The sequence below is a fragment of the Amblyomma mixtum genome, chromosome 2, assembly GCF_055824585.1.
Source record: "Amblyomma mixtum isolate Tamu chromosome 2, ASM5582458v1, whole genome shotgun sequence".
Classification (NCBI taxonomy): domain Eukaryota; kingdom Metazoa; phylum Arthropoda; class Arachnida; order Ixodida; family Ixodidae; genus Amblyomma; species Amblyomma mixtum.
This window is the reverse complement of record NC_143013.1, coordinates 263179373-263201559: the sequence shown is the minus strand read 5'-3', so window position 1 is coordinate 263201559 and position 22187 is coordinate 263179373. Positions and strand designations below refer to the sequence as shown.

The 22187-nt window shown below is 46.5% G+C and overlaps 1 protein-coding gene across 1 annotated transcript; it reads left to right on the top strand.

Annotated features, from left to right (window-relative positions):
- Nucleotides 1-1580: 1580 nt before the first annotated feature.
- On the top strand, nt 1581-15658 carry LOC149363830 (nucleoside hydrolase-like). Its single transcript, XM_089568607.1, has 5 exons — nt 1581-2104; nt 4445-4742; nt 7432-7568; nt 10956-11213; nt 15560-15658. The coding sequence occupies exons 1-5, from the start codon at nt 1757-1759 to the stop codon at nt 15656-15658; spliced, it is 1140 nt and encodes a 379-aa protein (XP_089424733.1). The 5' UTR covers nt 1581-1756.
- Nucleotides 15659-22187: the final 6529 nt, after the last annotated feature.

Genomic DNA, 22187 nt, shown 5'->3' with positions numbered 1-22187 from the left:
TGATAACGTTTTCCTCAGTGTCCCTTTAAAGAAGTGGATCAAATTAAATACATAATACCAAGGATCGCCCTAAAACAATTCTCCAGATTTCCGCATTTTCTGATGACTCAGTGCTCAGCCAGCGCAGCATCTCTTTGTCACAGCCTAGACTCGCATCGCCAGCAGATAAAACGAACGCATTGTATTGAAATCCGAAGTTATTCGTGAGAATCACAGGGTGAGACCACGATGCTGATTATCTACAAATCTATATTATAAAAATGCCGAAACAATACAAGTGTTGTTGAGATATTGCTGACTCAACAGCGTATGCACGAAGAAAAGCACGCCATCAAAGGCGAAAGGCTGCGTAAGCTAAAACATGCCACAGCGTTTCCGCTTTAATAGCGTTGCAGACACACCCACTTCGCGTTGTCAGGTGCTTGCAGTGAGCACAAGAGAGAGAGAGAGACAAACAACTTTCCCACGGGTGTCGGAAATTAGGGAAGGCGGGTTCTGTGCGGCCCCAAGGTGGGGGCGACGTCCTGGGCCCCACGAACTGTGTGAAAGTTGAGCGGTCTTGTCGGGCTTGGTGAGGAGTTGATCCCAGCTTTCCCCAGAGGAAGCCGGCAAGAGGGCCCGTGGTTGAAATTTGGGCGTGTGGGCTCATATACCCCGTCGGTGATTAGCGATAACCTGGGGTGGCTAAGAACTGAGTGCGTCTGAAATCTGCAGAGCAGGGTGGCTTGCGCTCGGTCGAGGTCGGGCTGGGGAGGCAGGAAACGGCGTCTCGTCTCAAGCACCCTAACACTGAGCCACCCCGGCTGGTAGAGCGAGGTCTGGAAAATAATTTCTTCCGATTTCCGACACGTAATTCCTGCGTCCCCTCAAACCATAAGGCAATTAGAAACTGCTAATTTGCAACAACAATGCAACACAGGTACTTTTTGCCTACCTAATCGGCCCACTTGACTCTCGCAAGAGCTAACCTCCGTGTATTTCACCGGTACAGCGATCTCGAGCCTTTGGGCGGAGCGCGAAGGCGCAGAAAACACGTGTCTCCAACCGGCCTGTCGCAAACCGCGGTGGCTGCATCTTATTCGCTACTTTTCAAACAATACGTGATCCTTACCCTCACCCTGTGCTCCCCGCCCCTCATATCATGCTAAAAATACTGTGATTTTCACGGCCTTCACGTGTGCAAGCATGCTGCGCTGACAACAGAAGTCCCCAACAAGCATTTTATATTTGAAGAAATGTAGACAAGGAGGAGCGATGCATACGTTGAATATATCGAGAGACATGAAACGTGCACCTGCAAAGCATAATAAAATGTTCTCTTCCGAGAAAACGTTATTGTGCCTCCCACGTCTGGAACATTCGATGTTTCGGTATCTAAGGTCAGCATAATGACAATACCTCAATGTCGGAGCATTGGAAAAGGAAAAAAAAAAAAGGCGAAAAAAGTGAATGTGCAAAAGGACAGGACACTGTGTAAGCAGTGATTCGTATCGCATTTCACATTCTTCTCTGTCGTTCAATCAAGAAAGGGGTATCGGAATCTCGAAAAGGTCATTTGGAAAAGTACCGCTATCGGTGCACTGATATTCATACCAGAGGGCCGGAGCGAACTAAAGCACAAAGAAAAACTTGATGCTGACGTACTGCTCCGAAAAGTTCAACATTCCGTAGGCACACATATATACGGTGGCGGTAACACTGACCCCTGAAGCAACGTAGCGCGCTTTCTGTTGGCTCCAGGAGGCTAACACATTTCATGTTGCTCTGGGACTGGCTTCGAAGACCGTACATATATTTTAGTTCTCGACGAATCATTGACCGTACAACGATGGCGCCCAAGGGCGCAATGGCCGCATATTGCTTATTCTTTGCGTGCTTCTTCAGCGATGTTCTGTCCACAGTGCGAGCCGACTGGGCAAATGGAAAACGGCAGAATTTGCTGCTGGACGTCGACACGGGCGTAGACGACGCCATGGCCATCACCCTGGCCGCTTCTTTGCCAAACGTGTGTGTGCTCGCAATCACCGTCGTTGCGGGGAACACGAACTTGTCGAATGCCTACAACAACACGCTGAGGGTGCTGCAAGCAATCAACCGAACTGACGTGAGTCATTAGCTTACGCACAGGCCGCTTGGCACGTGTGTACCCCGTACAAACCGGGGCGTCTTTCTTTTCGGAGATAAGATGAAAAAATTTGCGCCAACTACTGTGAGCGTAAAGACTTGCTTGCTTTGATTGCAAATGCGTATCTTTTCCTTCCTTCAGTCTAAAATGCTCGGGCTGCCTTTATGCCTTTATCATTGCAGTCCCGTGAACTTTCAGAACGCATGTGGCATGTCTGTTGATTCTTTTTTGGAGTTACCTTTGTACCTGTCATCAACTGTTGTTGAATTCAAAGGTTCCTTGTTCCTTCAGAAAAATGGAATATGTATTGGCTCTAGCGTTGCCCCAGTGTTTTCCCAGATATTTTTAGCAAAATTTGACTGAACACCTCAAGACTTACTTCATGACAAGCGTGTGTGCAAACTTTTTAGGTACGTGGACGATTTTCTAGTACTTTTCGAGCTTTCACCTAATCACACTCTGCCCGCAGCAGTAGACAATGTTTTGACTGCTTTTAACGCTTCTTCACGCACTCTCAATTTCACTTATGAACTCCCTAGCAATCATTCTATCAGGTTCCTAGAACTGCAACTAACATTCCTTGACGATGGCCATTTATGCTGTATGTTTTTGCCTAGAAGCAAGAAAGCTTCGTTACCTTTCCGTTCTGCGCACTCTAAGATTGTATAGAGAGGGATTGTGATGAACTGTTTCGGCAATGCACTCGAAAAAAGCTGTCACCACGCTGTCAAAAGCAGCCTTGACAATCAATGCCAAAGTTTGGAAGCCGCGGGGTTCCCTAAACCCCTCTTGAAGGCAGTGGCTGAATCGCTGCTTCAGAACCTCAAGAAAGGGTGCACGAAGCAGGCTGACGTTAGGAAACTGAACGCAAGAAGTTCGAGGTCATGCCGTACGTGCATAAAGTGAGCCATAACATCAAAAAAGTTGCGGCCAAGCAGGGAGTGAGTGTGGTGTTTTCTGCTCCTTGCAAGCCTTTGGGACTGTGTTCGCGCATTTCTCTAGGCAGGGAAAGAAACCACGTTTGCACAACGCAGCACGAGAACCGGTTCACAGCGTGTGTAGCACAGGTGGTGTACAAGTTCCCCCTCACATGCGAGAGAGTGTACATAGGCCAAACTGGTCGGTGTATTAATGATCGGCGGCGTGAGCACCACTCCTTCCTGGGGTCCGATGGCGGTGCAAACTTGCCTCGCCATTGCAATGAATGTGGCTGTTATCCTTTGTTCAGCGATGTCACGATTCTTGGTAGAGGCAAGGGAAAACAAGAGCGGGAAATCTTGGAAGCGTATCATATCGGTTTGTCAGGCCATGATTGTAATAGCTCAACCTCAGTGCGCTTACTCGAAAAAGAATTTGTTTTTTTAGGTCGATCACGTTAGATGAGGTTTCTTGTCTCGTTTGCTCTGTGATTTGTGATGCTTCTGGTGCTCATGCTCTGCTGGCCTTGCTGGATCTATGTATTTTCTAATGAACTTCAGTTGTTAGTCCAGTCGTTGCGGCGTGTACACTCCTCTTGTCCTTCTTCTTTTGTGACTGGTTGGTTGGTTTATGGGGTTTAACGTCCCAAAGCGACTAAGGCTAAGAGAGACGCCGTAGTGGAGGGCTCCGGAAATTTCGACCACCTGGGGTTCTTTAATGTGCACTGACATCGCACAGTACACGGGCCTCGAATTTCTCCTCCAAAGAAATTCAGCCGCCGCGGCCGGGATCGAACCCGCGTCTTTCGGGCCAGCAGCCTAGCACCATAGCCACTGAGCCACCGCGGCGGCTCTTCTTTTGTGACTGGTTTTTCTTCAATTGCCTTTAAGTGCGGAATTGCTTACTGTTTATGATTTAAGGAACAAAAGATTTGTGGGCAGAGTGGGGGCACTAAAATTATTCAACAAATTGTAAGGTCCTGAATGCAGCAAGAATAATTTATAAACATCACTTATTTGCGCGATGTTCGTATGCACATCTCGAAAATTATGAATACCGCTAATATTATCTGCCCCTGCATAATTACAATGGTATTCTTAATGCGCACAATGCATAAATGGTAAAAAGTCTAGAAACTTGACAAGTTGCTATATTATGACGAAAATTCCGACAATCAGCGCGATGGGTTAGCTACTTTAGCGCCGAAGTAAGTTCAATTCTCAGTATAGAGCGTCACAGAATTTAAAAATGGATATCTTTCAGCCCTTTTTATAGCAAGGCCAGTGAGTACGCCATTAATTGTTGCTCATATCTCGGTCACAGTCACAACTGGACTGCACAGATGCGCTAGCTTGCTTAATATACGCTCAGTTCACTCCTCTAATTAAATATACATTTCAGATCCCTGTCTACAAAGGTGCTGATCGCCCCATCGACGGCCTATGGAACTACGAAGAGATATATTTCGGTCCCGACAACTTCGGCAACGCGAGCAGCCTGTACCCCATGGGCGACAACTCGGCCCCGGATCCCGACACGTACGGTTACCTGAAGATGATAGAAGTCATCAAGAACAGCTCGAACGATCTGACGCTGGTTCTCTTGGGGCCGCTGACTAACCTGGCCATAGCACTTCTGGTGGAACCAAACCTGACTGAGAACGTCACTGCCATCTATATTCTCGGAGGAAACATTTACGGTTCGTAACGGCTCAGCCACTTTGAGGCATCGTAGGATAAAGCTCAGTAGAACAGTTGAGGCTGCTTCAGGTTAATTCAGGCTATAGCTCAGTAGTACAGTTCAAATGTAAACTGCTTCAGTTGAATTGAGACTGTATCTCAGTAGTACTGTTAAAATGTAAGCTACTTCAGTGGAATTCAGGCTGTAGCTCAGTAGTCTAGTTAAAATGTAAGCTGCTTCGGTTGAATTCAGGCTGTAGCTCACTAGTCTAGTTAAAATATAACTATCCATGGTAAAACAGCGCGGAAAAAACACGAGGACGGAACAAACACGACAACACGAGCGCTGACTTTCAACTGACGATTTATTACGCACATGTGTACGTAAAATATAAGCTGCTACGGTTGAATTCAGGGTGTAGCTCAGTAGTACAGTTTAAATGTAAACTGCTTCCGTTGAATTCTGGCTGCTAGTTCAGAGAAAGGCTTTCTGAAGCATAAGCTGTCTGGTTTGCTTTTCTTGTTACCGCATTAATTTCACTACGGTTTATTTATTACGCGGCAGGTACGCAGCTCGTTCAGTCCAAAAGCCGTCGGCGTAGTCGGCAACGCGTGTCGAAAATAGTCGGAGATTGCGTTAAAAAAAAATCGTACCATGGTAATTTGTGGTTCTAGCGACTTATTCTTGTGGTTCTAGCGATTTATTGGTGTGTGATAGGTGGTTATGAGATAATGATATCATTATAGTTAATTTATCAATTAAATAAATTAAAAAAATTGGAAAAAGGGGGTTCAAATGTGTCAAAATGCTCACAGTTAAAAGCCAATGCTTGATTATGGTAATTGAGACAATTTAGAATGTGTAATTTAACCATTAATTATTTCAAAGAATTGAAAACAAATGAAACATATGTTCATTTACACCACCACCACCTGCAACAAGTGGTTGCATTCCACTCTTAAAGGCGAAGCTTAGGCGTCCTCCAATTTTTATTTCTTTATCTATTTACTCATTCTATCACTATCCCGAACACGGATCTTATAAGAGCGAGACATACAGTTAGTAGGTCGACAGCTCGGACAGCTTTACTTTCGCGCAGGAGAATGTGTTTCTCAGCTGGTTGGCGCATAGTAAAACAGGGGAGGACACACAACTGGAGGCCGATATTGCGACATAAGCCTCGTGTCTTTTGGTGTCGTTTCCTTGCTGGCTATCACTCAGTGTTTAATTTTCTACCTTTCATTTGGCAATCGCGCCTTCCAGGCGAGGCAGGGAAGACATCTGACTCAGTCTGTTTTGTGCAGAGCTGTGGTATTTCGTGCTCTAATATCACTAAGAAACGGTGTTGTGTAAATGAGACTAACAGCTGTTTTATGCCGCATGCAAGCTTATCATTTGTAAAGAATTAAAAGCAAGAACATCTAAGGGGTAGGGAGTTCTATCAAGCTCCCCTGCCGCCCATGTACCCTTTACGTACAGTTAAATTGAATGCGAAAATGAACTCATAGCTAGATGGAATTTGTGACCTTTTACGCTCGGAACAAACTAAATTCGTTTACGCGTGCTTTACATTGATCGATCGACAAAAGGGTACTGCGCACATGCAAAGAAGGAGCTAAAGAGTACAAAACAAGGGTAGACAATTTTTTTCGATTTGATTGATCGACTCGCCAACAGCGTACCCTCGTAAACATCTGAACGAACAGCTAAGTCTTGACAGATGATTTTCGCAGGGGAAGCGCTCGAGTAAATGCGTAGATTCCAAGTAGTACAACTCTGAAATAAGTTAGGAGAAAAAAAAACTTTTGATACTGAATCTGTGCAACCAATGAACACAAATAACGCATATCCAAGAATTTTTTTTTTTTTGTAACCGTGTGATATACCACCTACCATCAGAAAAAATTTCGAAAGCGAGAGTTTCAGCCTTGCACAATGTCCCAATCACTACTACGGCATGCATTTTTAGGCGAAAGCCTTTAACGGCTGATACTGTCGTCCGTTAACAAAGTGTGTCAAAAGCGTTTAACTCGGGAACTAAAAAAGATAGAAGAAAACCAATGTTTGCTTCAGATACAGGAAGAAAAAATGAACCTAGAAACTAGTTTTGTGACTGTAGATTAATTAGTTTATTAATTATAGGCAAAAATGTCGAAATTGTGTTGAAATAGCGCGGACGCCGATATAGCCACGGGTCTGGTGTGACGTCACATCCACCCGAAGTCGTCAAGGCATACTGAAAATTTTCACAGAATTGCCGGAAAAACGTCGGATTTTTGTCAAATTAGCTGGAGAAGTCTGTAATTAAGCGTAATTAACACCTAAGATCCCCGAAAGATGTTTGATTTCGGTATCGATGTAGCCACGGGAACCGTGTGACGTCACATCCACCGGAAGTTGTCACACCATAGTGTACTCGGTTTTCACCTCTGAACACTTTAGTTGACAAAGTGTCCTCGCAATTTTTGTTGGAGCTGCAGAACTCTGATGAAGGGATTTGTGAACACTCTCATGCAACGCAAGATAGTAATTGGAAGACACGACAAAGACGCAATATCTTATGTGGGTGGGGTTCCGGCGAATGCTTTCGGTGAACTGTTGAGAAGGAAAATTTATAGAAAGTGCGGTGGGTGTTCTTTAGCGCTATTACCCCCCCCCCCCCCCCCCAAACGTCTGTCCTTTAATGAATGGTATTACCGCCCCCGCAGGTAGGGGCAACATCCTACCCGGCTCCGAGTTTAACTTCCTCACCGACCCCGAAGCGGCGCTGGTGGTCCTCCAGAGGGCCCTGTGTCCAGTGTACATCATTCCGTGGGAGACAGTGCTCGGAACCACAATACCACGGGTGGGTTGGGCCTATCGTTTGGTTGTTTCTCGATCAACCAGATGACGTAACGCGCAGCCAATCGGTAGTGCTGTCAGACTCGAGTAATACCAGGCTATAGTGACCCTGGCAAAATGCACAGCTCTCTTCGCGAAGCACAAAGCTACAAATGCAGCATAAATTACTGATGTCTTGCACAGTTACTTAGTCAGTATTGCGAGCTACCTCGTTGCGCTTTGAACAATCGAGAATCAGTCCAGGAGAGGGATTGTTCTGAAATAGGTGCCACTCGCTACCTACACGTAGTTTTAAGCCTAATGATAAAATATAAGGAATAGTATGGGAGGCAACTAAGAATGTTGTAAGGTTAATAAGAAGCTTGCAAAATATATTGACTAACCAGCTCACCAGCTGCTGCCGCTGCTGTATTCTTCAAGACCTGGGACAACCTCATAAACAGAGACTATACTAGACGTAGACGCAGGAAAGACACCGCAACAGAAACGCACGAGCGCCACTAGCAACTATAAACCCAGGACAATGGACAACGCAAAACTTAGGAGTCATTTATCTTTATCTATTGCTTCTTTCATTGCTGGGTATCAACTGCGGCCGCGACTAAGTTTTCAAGGAGCTTAAATTTCTTATCTCTGACTCCACTAGACGGTACGCTAGGCATGCGCCATTTGTGCACTGATTTATGCATCACGCGTCTCAAGTGTCCTTCTTGTTTCGTCTGTTTCAAGAGCATGTCATAAGGACTACTTTTGGAAAATGTGCTACACTTGCATGTCCTAGAATAGTCAACCAGGTTTCCTGGCCATCGCACTTATATGACCCCTCAGTCTGTCATTTACACAAGTCTCGCTCTGCCTGCATAAATTTGGCACCTTGTACGCTATTCCAATTGCACAAGAAACGAAACGACACTTGTGTTTCACTGTGTACTTTGTCCTCTCCTTTCTGCTGATGTGTTATATTGATATTTTAGCACGATTCCGGAAAATTTACTGAGGCAAGACCGGAAGAGTGCAAGTGGCGACACTGGCGGAGCATAAAAGCGAGTTTATATCGTGAAAGCGCTCGGAATACCGGGACACAGAAAAAGCCTTCTGAGCACTTTCACGATCTAAGCAAGGGTAACCAACTAGCCCAAATAAAAGCGAGGCGTGGCGTTCTACTGCAGTGCTAAGAAAACTTGGTTGACCATTGATTGCGGGACCTGCATGTGGAGAGCACATATCTCAAAAACCAATTATTTTGGCATACTTCCCAAACCGACAAACCCGGGAAACGCCTCAGGTACATATACTACATAAAAATGTGCCCCAGAGGCCCATGCGCGAGTGCATCATCCATTGGACTCACAGAAGCAGGAAGATAACCTCCTTGAAAAGCACATTCCTGGCTCCAGCTGACCTCTGACCAGGAAAGAAGGGAAAGCGGCGATGAGGAAATACACAATGACCTGATCTCTTTTTCATCTTTATCATTTAGCCCTTGCGTGTCCGTGTTGCCCTGACGCTTTTCCGTGTTGCTCTTATTCCTGCGCCTACCTTTCGCGCTTTGTGTGTTAGTGTTCCACAAGCGATTGATGAATGCCATAGCAACTAGCCTGATTCCGACCGCTGTTGTGCATAAACACTTAGGCTCGAAAATTCAGCAAGCTAAATTTACACGAAGGCTCGCTGCGGGAATGATGCACTAGTAATATAGGAAGCAGCCGCGCTTACCTGGACGGCTTGAAATGCGGCGCTCTTAGATCACGACCGGAGATACGAGCGACCGCACAATAGTAGTAATTCCTCTCTCTGAACTGTACAGTACGACTACCAACAGTTCCCTGGCATATTCCGCCGCAGTGGTAAGCTGTTTTGCAGAAAAAAACCTCCAAAGACACTAGCACGATCCCCCTAGTTTTCCTGGCAGTCCAATGTTATTCCCAGCTGAAATAGAATCCTTATTCTACACCACCTTATTGAGCTTTTGAGCTCGGTCACCACCTATGCACTGCGTGTGGAAGCTGCCAAGTTGGGTGTTGTCGGGACAACGCATTCTTGCGGAGGGAAAGAAGGCCGGTGGCTCGGGAGGAGGAAAAAATCTTTATGTAAAGCCATTAAGGCCCTGTGGAAAATAGCGCTCGCTCTGTTAAGGCCCACAGTTCATCTTCCGAGCACGACTGGAGCCGAGCACAGCAGGAAGGAGGGGAGAGGGTAAGATTAATTAGGGGAGGGAATGGCAGTGTTGCATGTTTACAGGTGTTGCCTTACCAGAGAGCGGAATGAGCACACAGTGGTTGAGACGTTAACAAAAGAAGTGCATCCTTCGTTGACTAGACTATGCGGAATGTCCTGGCACATCTGTCCTTCTCCGCTCAAAGCGCCTGCATGTGTATCCATAGGAATGAATATGCATGGCCTGGCACGCGTAACCTGAGGCAACCAATAAAAAAATCAAACAAACTGAAAATAGCGTAGTTCTTAGGCGCCCGTCCTTGGATTCCGCGTGGTAATTGTCGCGTCGGCATTTGTCGGCGTAACGCTCTACCTAACAACCATGGCAGGTGGTAGCAGAGCGAGACGACACCTGCCACGGCGAGAGGGGCAGAATGAAGAATGGCTGCCACGGGAAGATCCCGGACGGTGGCTAGGAGCGTAACCCGTCACCTGCCAGCAGTGGCAGGTGGAGAAATAGGCGAAAGAGGTTCGTGACGTGCACCAGGCGCGTCCGATCACACTTACGGCTCGTAAATCACGTTAATGCCCGACGCATCGATTGGGTGAACTGCTGGTGTCTATAGGTTGGCCACATTGATGAAGGAACAAGTGGTAAGAATAGGCGACAATAGGTTTGCGCAGTGCAGCGAACGCCAGTAATCACATGACACTGCTGCGCTGCTCGAGCGTTTTATTGAAAAAACATAATAGTAGAGAAATTTTGCAATTTAAGCTCGGAACTGTACACTGGCACTGATTGTGGCTGGTTTTGATCTTCAACATGGAAATAAAAGGAAAGTGAACGCTTTACAGGCGTTCCCACTGGCGTAGTAGAAGCCAGTATTTCATGTTTTACTGGCAGTCACTTGGACGTATTTCTGTTGTAGGGTGCATCTCCAACGTGTACCATCTGCTCTTCCCTCACAAGTCAAGATTGACAGAGTATTTGATTTAAAAAAAGAACAAGTTTTGCATTCATTCATTCATTCATTCATTCATTCATTCATTCATTCATTCATTCATCTTGTACCCGCAGCGCCAGTTTGGCATTACAGTGTGTATACGATACTCCTCAGGAGAGCGTCTAGTAGCACAACTACTAGTGCTGTTAAGGCTTCCTCAGAAAAGGAAGCTTTCATATATTATTTTTACGCCTCAGGAGATGTAAACGCGTTTTTTTCCCTCCAAATAGGCGACCTACTACAACATAACGAACAGGACGTGGCCAGAACCACTCCAAGTGTTTCTGGGCGACATCACCCGCTACACTCTGAATTGCTGTATGGACCCGAACAGCGGCTTCAACCTGGGTGACTACCTCGCCATGCTGGCAGCAGTTGAACCCAGCAGCATCAACAAGACGGTAGTGAATCGTGTTTCCGTCGAACTCACCGGCACCCACACCCGTGGTCAGCTCGTGCACGGCTGGCTCGACTACATGATACCCGAGGTGAAGCGAAACGCCACAATTATAACCGGGTTCAACATCGACGTCGCCGAGAAATCTTTTTACAATACTTTTACCCAGGATTCGCAGCAATTTGAACAATCTAAGGAGTGTTGTCCTTCGTGAAAAATAAAAAAGACAGTTTTAGCATAACTGAGACTGATAGCGTCTCGCGCAGAGGAATGCGCATTCCCCTCCTGAGTACGCTTGACCTTTGCAATAAGTGCTCCCTGGGCGCTGCCATATTGTTCACTGGACTGTCGTGAGCACCTCGCGCTGGCACGGTGGAAGCAGCGGCGGAACCGGTTTCCGACAGTCCAGAGAGGAGGTGTTTCGACAACTCCCTCGCCTAATGCAAAGGTCTTATACGTCTTTTCTATGCTAAGACTATCCAATACTGTCAGTTAGCGAAACAACGAATTCTTCAGAAGTCTAAGTGTAGCAGCGTGCATTAAACGACCAATGCAGAGCATTGAACTTTTTGCGTTGCTGACTTTGTGTGGCTTTTTGTACGTGTAATCTGAAAGTTAAAGACCCATCCGTGGCTTCATCCTTTGACGTTCCTGGCCCTCACAAGTCACTTTACACAGCTGCCATATAATGACACATAAAGCCTCCAAAGTTTATTCCTTCGGCGAACCTCCAGTTAAGGAAAATACAAAAAAATTATTTTCATCGCCAGTCACCCAATACAGTCTCAGTCGTTAACCTTGTCCGACACTAATTCTGGGCCCCTCATTTGAGGAATACGCGAAAAAGTGTGAAATTTCAAATGATAGCTGTACTTCGGAGGTTCAATGGATTTCTGACGTTCTTTCTACTGCGGAACGCAACGAGCCGTGCATAAAAACGGCAAGCAGAGAACATAACTGGCGACAACTGGTTCCGAATACGGAAAAGTTCACCACTACGCTTAAGGAACAGACGTTCAGGCGGGGCTCATGTACCAAGCAGCTCACTGTACACGTCGCATGATTCGTTCATGTCGTTCCCGCTGCCGACTTATTTGACGAGCACGTTTTACCATCTCTCGATAACCAAGCCAGCGACTGCACCCAGCCTGCAGCTCTATATTCGGACAGCCTTAGGGCTTGCGTCCAGACCATGCCGAGAGACTTTGCTTCGCTGCAGAGCGCCAGAGGGACAATGATTTTTTGCAGGAGTTCGTGACACAGGATCCCGTGGGAATTTATTGTGTTTGCATCATCTGAGTGTCCATTCTCCTCCCCGCACTTACCCCTCGTTTCATCTCTTACCCACGGTGCGGTTCTGGTGTCCGCATATGGAGTCGGACCAGTCGGATCGCTAGCTATCGCGCTCTTTCTTTTGTCGCAGACACATCCTCGCGATCTCAGCGAGCCCGACGTGTCTGCATTGATCGATCCGTGCCATCGAGCTTATGCGAAAACGGCGCCGCCTTTATAACTTTAATTGTAAAGTCGCTACAAACGACACTAATCAAATGAGTGCTGTGTTGGTTCGCCGGAGCTTACGGCTGCTCAGCGATGCCAGTTCAGTAAGTTCAGGGTGGACTACCTTCTTCGGCGCCTTCTGAGGGACGAAAGTCAGGGCAGCAGGGCTTAATGTCAGGGAGTCTCGGGGGACGCCTCAGATCCCCTCCCCCTTTCCCTCTGTCCCTCCGCACTTCCTCCATCAACCACAGACGAGATATACCGGTTTATTGGCGACTGGCAAAGTGATTATTCCATTCTGCCCGCATTTTAAAATCAGTTGCAAAGTAGGATGCCCAAAGTAGGACGATCTTCTTTCGGATGTGCAAATTTGGATGCATGGATTTTAAACGGACGTTCATCGGAGAACGTTGGCTGTCTCTCCATAGAGAAACATACTCTATGGTCTCTGCGCGCGCGCGCGCGTGTGCGTGTGCGTGCGTGCGTGCGAGAGAGTGTGTGCGTGTGCGTGTGTGCGTGTGCGTGTGTGTGTGTGTGTGCGTGTGTGCGTGTGCGTGTGCGTGTGTGTGTGTGTGTGTGTGTGTGCGTGTGTGTGTGTGTGCGTGCGTGCGTGCGTGCATGCGTGCGTGTGTGCGTGTGTGTGTGTGTGTGTGTGTGTGTGATGGAGCAGGAACTCCCAGCGAAGAGGTGCGGAGTTGATTTAGTGCGTAGCGCACTTCGGCGTCGGTGGTGTCCATGGCGAGGACCTCGTTAGATGGGCCCTCGCAGATAGCGAGGGGTGGGTGTGTGTAGTAGCAGTAATATAAGACTGTATTCAGGCACAACACTAAGGCTCCTAAGACGTTTTGGCTCCGACCCAAACAATTTTTGGCTCCGACCCATTCTCTGGCTTGCGACCGGCGAAAGCTGGGCACCAAACGACCAAAAACCTCTTGTCACTAGGTAGCTGGTCTCCGCTGAGCTTGCCACGCGGAGTCGAGGGCAACTCCTTTGAGTCCGAGATCGCTACCCCCGCACGCTCTAAGGGTGTCTGGAAGCTTCACGCTTAAAAGTGTAGGAAGTTGGGTGACACCAGGTGAGAGTGAAAAAAAAACGTTGAGTGGAGTAAATGATGGAGAAGACCTCGAGCGAGAGAATGCCAGGTGGGCGTAGGAACGGGCTGCTAGTGTGAGTGACAGGGCTGGAAAGAAGATGAAAGAGCGCTTGGTTACCGGAACCGCGAGGAGCCACGTTACGACGCATCTGTGTGCGCCACTCCATGAGTATTGAAGGGAGGCTATGGTGTGAGGCAGCAGCATGTCAGCGACCAGCATGCAGGAGAGGTGACATATTGGGGGGAAGAGCATGTACGAGTATGGGAGATTACAGGCCTCTGGATAGGAGAGGATAGGAAGAGGGGCCGTCTGGATGGGGGGAATAGTAGCCTGGTTGAGAATCCAGTGTCCGTGAGGTGTACTTGAGAGGCGAGCCACTTGTCGATCGCGGTGAAGAAAAAGGAGTATGCGAAGAGGATGGAAGAAGTTTGTGGAGGTGGATATGAGGACGTGGAGAGCAACCTTATAGTGGCCGTGGAGAGCGGTGACGAGAGTGTTCAGCTGAGACCGTGTGAAGGAGACATACGGTACGAACTAAAGAAATTTGTTAAGAGCCAGCGCATGAGCCTGTCGACACGCGTGCACTTTCCGCAGGCCGGAAGAGCATCTCACGACTCGGCGAAGTAGGTGAGTGACAGGTAGAAAGAGCCGTATGGAGAGCCTGGACGTTCTTAGCGGCATGCAGAGGCATGCCAAGAGCGCGGCACTCAGAGAGTTTGGGGACTGGGGAACTGGTCAGGCTAAGGGACACCAGTTAGCTCTGAGCTCATTGATAGGCGGAATGGCTGCGAAGAATCAGTTCGGGCTTGTCGGACGAGGGAGAAAGGCCCGCCTGGACAAGGAAGGAGGAGATGAGATACAGGCCCTGCTGAAGGGTGTCTTGCACACGACCAGGATAGCCGCGTGAGTGTGATATCGGCATAAAAGAAGTGATGAAGATCGGGAATTGATGACAAATGAACAGTGTTTAGATAAAGCTGACGTAAATCAATGAGCAGATCCTTAGTTTGCGTAGGATCGCGCAGATGTCACAGCAGGAGCAACCACTTTTTATGCGAAGCATATTACTAGAGGTACACTACAGCCCTTCGCCGTGGTTACGCGCCGTGCACACCACGTGGTACAGTGACGTCACACCATGTGACACATGACGTCACGACAGAGGAAGACGGAGGTACACTACAGCCCTTCGCCGTGGTTACGCGCCGTGCACACCACGTGGTACAGTGACGTCACACCACGTGACATACCACGTGACACATGACGTCACGACAGAGGAAGATGGGGGTCCACCTCGCGCTGTCGCTGTGGTTGCACGCCGTGCAGACCATGTGGTACAGTGACGTCACACCACGTGACATACCACGTGACACATGACGTCACGACAGATCGCCGTCACGCGCTGGGAGAGGGAGAACGATGCCATCGCACAGACACCGGAATGTCCTCGAGCGGCATTCCCGCGCATTTCGAACGCGCGTTCACACTCGGTGTAGGTGAAACGCTCGCTCCACCGGGCAGGCGGACGCGGCTTCCGTAGCAATCCAGGCGCCCACCCAACGCGCGTCTCGGGGTTAGTCGGCGTTCCGCTGTAGCCATGCCGTTGTCTTCCCCCACGACGAAGGCTTCTAGTGGTTGTATTAAAATGAGCAAGTATTCAACCAAGGAAAGCCATGTATTACCAAGCCTAGCCATCAATATGCTTCGCATCTGACCAGGGTTAACCAAGTTAAGCCTCAGCCATTTTTTTTTTGCACCCAGCTGCCTGCTGATGCTTACGTATATTTGTCCCCAGTGCTGTCTCGCATACTGCTGTCTCACGATTGTGCCTTTGACCTTTCAGGCCGATGACGAGGCTTCCGTGCGCTTCCCACATACGGAGGAGTTTTGCAGCTGTTTCGGGGTAGGACTCAAGCGCTGCCACGTCGGCTGTGCTGGCTGAAATGTCTTCTTTTAGTGGGTGTACCCGCTCATTGAGATTACTGAGGGTGTGGTTTGGTCGCGTAGGCATCTGAATTTGTCCTAATCAGTGATTCGGGTACAGAAAGAGAGAGGTTTGTTTGATGGAGGGGGTGGGGGGGTGACGAAGGTTTTGGAAAGATTATAGTGATCACTGCCAAGGGTCTGGCTAGTGTTAGACCTGTGGTCGTTGCGTATAAGCTTTGTAAGGGCGAGATCTGGGGAGGTGTTTATGCTGACACTGCTGTATATGCGGGTGGTGATCTGGGGATCGTTTAATATAGTTATGCCGAGGTTCTGGATGGTGAGCCAGAATTTAGTGCCCCTAGGGCCAGCTTGGACTAGTGGGCGTTGCATATATGTTTGGTGAGGGTGATGCCTGGGGAGGTGTCTATGCTGACACTGCTCCCTGTGCGGGTGGTGGTGTGGGGATCACGTAATATGCTGGTGCCGAGGTTCTGGGCGATGAGCCTTCGGATTAGCTTTGCGGTAACCCCACGCGGTGTGGTGGGCATTAAAGTCGCCGACTATGAGGAGTTGGGCTTTGGCCGCTAGGCGGGATACCTTTCGGAGCTGTTCGAGGATGCCGGCCCTCTGTCTTTAAGCGCGCTATAGAGGATCAGGAGAAAAAAAATTAGATCTGTTTTTTCTGCGAAGGGTTATTTCGAGCTGTCTGTATTCTGCTTCTGAGCTGTCGATAGTGGGCTCGATGGCGGCGATATTGCGCGCTGGAGGAGGATCGTGGTATAGAGGACGGTGATCAGCGGAGCGTTTTTGTGTAGGGTAGGCTGGTGGGTGAAATGAGGAGTGTAGTCGTGCTTCATAGGATTGGAAAGGGGTGGTTTACATTGCGACGATGGAGACGTTTGAGGTTGCGGTGATAGGGGTGATCGACGAAAGAGGGTTGCACTGCAATTTTAGATTATGAGCAAGAAAAGTGAAGTTAGGTGTCGTTAGGTGCAGCAGAATAAAAGGAACACTTATTTGCAAACTGGCTTTTAATGCAGTCCATAGTGAAGTGGTCCTGTAATAGTGAAGGGGTCCTATAATGAAAATATTCTGTGAATTGTTAGAGCAGAGAAGCCCTACTTTTACCTCGCGATGATCTCTGCGGGAGAACACGGCAAGATGGGGCAAAAAAAAAGAAAAACTAATTCCAAGCCGTCCTTTCGTTTTGAGTTTTTAGAATCACCCCAAAAACAGCCGCATATCACATGAAATGCCTGGCGTCTGGTGCATGTGCATGGCGACAATACTACGTGCCTTTATTGCATATAACAAAATCAGTATTCGGCATGTTTGACATATTTAGGTCTCCGAGTTTGTGCAGGTGATCTTGGATAGCTTGTACGCACAAAAGACTGGAGTATGTTCGCCTACATGTCCTGAATAACAGCGCGAACTTGAACGAGGACTGAAGGAAGACACATAGACGAGCGCTGACTTGCAGCTGAAGTTTATATTGCTTGGACAGTGAAAATAAATGGGTGGCCACCAAACAATAAAGGAAAACAACACGCTCAGTAATACACACTCATCATTCATACACACTCAGTCATGATATTCAGGGAGCCAAACGCGATAAACTTGCATGTGATTAAAAGTACAATACTTTAGGTGAAAGTGCCAAAGAGGGGCTGCTCACACAAGATTCTGCTGACCGGATGATTTGTTCGGCTTCAATGATTTCACGCGTTAGCTGATTTTTGTGTTTGCTTATCACCCTGGTTTTCTTGAAGTCCGTCTGGCAATTTCCGCTCTCACAATCTCTGCAATAAATGCCTATATGCCCTTTCACGGTGTTATGCACGTTGTTTTTACGTCCTTTGAGCCGTTCGTTTAGGCCTCTGCCCGTCTGGCCAACATATTGCTTGCCGCAGGAAAGTGGAATGATATAGACGACACCTTCTTGGCAAGCCACGAAACGGTTCTCGTGATCAGTGGTACATTCTTCTGCGACGTATTGCGATTTAACTTTTTTACATATGTTGCCTAGCTGTAAAAAGTTAACTCAGAATACGTTAACTCACAATTTGCAAACGTAAAACGAAATGACGATGGCTGAGAGAGGCCTTCAGCGTCCGGCCGCTATCATTTCAGCTGCTGCTAGGCGGGAGCGCAGCGCTCTCAGCCACCAATCACGGAGTCCGCGTTTCCGTTTCCGCCGCATTGCGTCACTATTCTCCTCTTTCGTCATCAGAGAGTCCCGAGTTTGAATCGCAGCGGCGGGAAAAAGTTTTTCAACTTTGAATGCAAATCTCGTAGCAATAAATGCACCTTTGGCTGCGGAACAAGAGGCAACAAAGCCACAAAATGCCGAGCCCCAAAAAATTGTTGGCCCCAAAAAAAATGTTGGCCCCAAAAAATTGATAACGTTGTCCTCAGTGTCCCTTTAAAGAAGCGGATCAAAATAAATACATAATACCAAGGATCGCCCTAAAACTATTCTCCAGACCTCCGCATTTTCTGATGACTCAGTGCTCAGCCAGCGCAGCATCTCTTTGTCACAGCCTAGACTCGCGTCGCCAACAGTTAAAACGAACGCATTTTATTGGAATCCGAAGTTATTCGTGAGAATCACAGGGTGTGAAACCACGATGCTTATAATCTGCAAATCCACATCACAAAAATGCCGAAACAATACAAGTGTTGTTGAGATATTGCTGACGCAACAGCGCATGCGCGAGGAAAAGCACTCCATCCAAGGCGAAAGGCTGCGTAATCTAAAACATGTCAAAGCGTTTCCGCTCTAATAGCGTTGCAGACACACCCACTTCGCGTTGTCAGGTGCTTGCAGTGAGCACAAGAGAGAGAGACAAACAACTCTCCCACGGGTGTCGGAAATTAGGGAAGGTGGGTTCTGTGCGGCCCCCAGGTGGGGGCGACGTCCTGGGCCCCACGAAATGAGTGAAAGTTGAGTGGTCTTGTCGGGCTTGGTGAGGAGTTGGTCCCAGCTTTCCCAAGAGGGAGCTGGCAAGATGGCCCGTGGTTGCAATTTGGGCGTGTGGGGTCATATACCCCGTCGGTGATTAGTGATAGCCTAGAGCGGCTAAGAACTGAGTGCGTCTGAAATCTGCAGAGCAGGGTGGCTTGCACTCGGTCCAGGTCGGGCTGGGGAGGCAGGAAACGGCGTCTCGTCTCAAGCACCCTAACACTGAGCCACCCCGGCTAGTAGAGCGAGGTCTGGAAAATAATTTCTTCCGATTTCCGACACGCAATTCCTGCGTCCCCTCAAACCATAAGGCAATTAGAAACTGCTAATTTGCAACAACAATGCAACACAGGTGCTTTTTGCCTACCTAATCGGCCCACTTGACTCTCGCAAGCGCTAACCTCCGTGTATTTCACCGGTACAGCGATCTCGAGCCTTTGGGCGGAGCGCGAAGGCGCAGAAAACACGTGTCTCCAACCGGCCTATCGCAAACCGCGGTGGCTGCATCTTATTCGCTACTTTTCAAACAATACGTGATCCTTACCCTCACCCTGTGCTCCCCGCCCCTCATATCATGCTAAAAATACTGTGATTTTCACGGCCTTCACGTGTGCAAGCATGCTGCGCTGACAACAGAAGTCCCCAACAAGCATTTTATATTTGAAGAAATGTAGACAAGGACGAGCGATGTATACGTTGAATATATCGAGAGACATGAAACGTGCACCTGCAAAGCATAATAAAATGTTCTCTTCCGAGAAAACTTTATTGTGCCTCCCACGTCTGGAACATTCGATGTTTCGGTATCTAAGGTCAGCATAATGACAATACCTCAATGTCGGAGCATTGGAAAAGGAAAAAAAAAAGGCGAAAAAAGTGAATGTGCAAAAGGACAGGACACTGTGTAAGCAGTGATTCGTATCGAATTTCACATTCTTCTCTGTCGTTCAATCAAGAAAGGGGTATCGGAATCTCGTAAAGGTCATTTGGAAAAGTATTGCTATCGGTGCACTGATATTCATACCAGAGGGCCGGTGGGAACGAAAGCACAAAGAAAAACTTGATGCTGACGTACTGTTCCGAAAAGTTCAACATTCCGTTGGCACATATATACGGTGGCGGTAACACTGACCCCTGAAGCAACGTAGCGCGCTTTCTATTGGCTCCAGGAGGCTAACACATTTACATACATACATACATACATACATACATACATACATACATACATACATACATACATACATACATACATACATACATACATACATACATACATACATACATACATACATACATACATACATACATACATACATACATACATACATACATACATACATACATACATACATACATACATACATACATACATACATACATACATACATACATACATACATACATACATACATACATACATACATACATACATACATACATACATACATACATACATACATACATACATACATACATACATACATACATACATACATACATACATACATACATACATACATACATACATACATACATACATACATACATACATACATACATACATACATACATACATACATACATACATACATACATACATACATACATACATACATACATACATACATACATACATACATACATACATACATACATACATACATACATACATACATACACACATACAAGTTTTATTCTCCACAAAGAAGTGGAAGGAGGCGGAGGGAAAAGCCGTACATTTGCGGCTTGAAAAATCCTCCGCCCCCTTACAGTGTATACAGCAGCAGAGTGGGGCAATAAACAGTCGCATTTTTGTTGCAAAGAGGAAAAAAAAAAGCTTCAACACACAAAAAAAAGCACTATATCGCATCACAAAATAAAATAAGCCTAAATAAGAGTTTCAATAAAGCACAGGTTTTGGACGCCTGGGAAAACATTTTTTTCCCCTTTTTTTTTTAAACGTAAACAATGCAATGTAATTGAACATAAGGACAGACCTGTGCGTTCATTCACAAAAAAAAGTATGGGTAGCAAAATATTTGTACATATTTGGAAGGGACATATTGGATACATCAGCGGCTTCTTTTTCTGCAGCATTCAATAATCGCGGAAGATTATACCGGAGTGTTTGTTGTCCATAGGCAGTGCGACATTTTGGAATTTTCCATCGTTCTGGAGTTCTGGTGCTGTAGGTGGGATAATTGGGCCTTAATTCTGCCATTTCAGTAAAAACTGTACTCTTTCGTTGGACGCTTAAACGGTACTGCCTGCATAATTTGTATTCGTATATATTTCTTACTTTTAATAAATTAAGCGAAGCAATGATACGCGAAGAAGGTGCTGTGTATTCAACGTTTTCAATTATTCGTACTATTTTTTTCTGTAGCCTTTCAAGCTTCAACAGATTAGTTTTTGTTGTTGTTCCCCAGACTAAATGAGAGTAGTTTAGGTGGGAGACAAAGAGAGCGTTATAGACCATTAGTTTAACTTTTTTTGGAAGAGTATAGCGGTTGCGATTTAAAATATAGTTATGCAGCTCAGTTTGCTGATTATACTATTTACATGATCATTCCATTGTAAAGTTGAATTAAAATATACCCCTAACACCTTGACAGTATCTACCACATCAATGGCTGCGGATCTAAACATTACGGTTCCTTGTGACGAAATTTGTTTACTTTTTGGTCGAAAAATTACCACCTTTGTTTTGTTTGCGTTAAGTTTTAAATGATTGCTTGAAGTCCACGAGTCCAATTTGCACAGATTATTTGCTTTAGTAATTCCTTCAGCTTCAGAACGTGATGGCACCAAAGCACTCGTATCGTCGGCATATATAACGAACTTGGTATCTGAGCAGATGTGTACAATATCATTAATGTACAAATTAAATAGGAAAGGGCCTAAAATGCTACCCTGTGGGACTCCTGAAATTATTTTTTTCCTCTGAGAAATGAAACCATTTATGTCGACATATTGAAATCTATTTGATAGGTAACTTTTGAGCACAGCCAAAACATGTCCCCGTATACCATAATGATGCAATTTTTCAAAAAGGATAGTATGACTAATATAATCGAAGGCTTGGCTAAAATCAACAAAAATACCCATAACAATACATTTCTCTTGAAACTGTTTTAGAATATATTCCTTATGGTCCAACAGCGCCAGCTCTGTAGACCTGTCCCTTCTAAAACCATATTGCGAAGTAGTTATTATATTATGCTTGCTGCAGAACCGCGATATTCTATCTAGGATGATTTTCTCGAGACCTTTCGAGAAGGCAGGAAGAATTGACACCGGTCTGTAGTTAGATACATCATTTTTATCACCTTTCTTATATAAGGCTATCACACGGGCGACTTGCATTTTTGTTGGAAAAACAGCGGTAGAAATGCAGACATTAAAACTGTGCGCTAGAATGGGGCTGATTATACGTATCACATACTTCATGGGTCTTATTTGTATACCATCGGCATCAACACTATGAGAATTATTTAAACTCAAAAAGAGAGAACACACTTCATTTGCATCTGTTGGTTCAAAAAATATTGTGCTAGAGTTTTTCTTCCCTGAAGTTTTG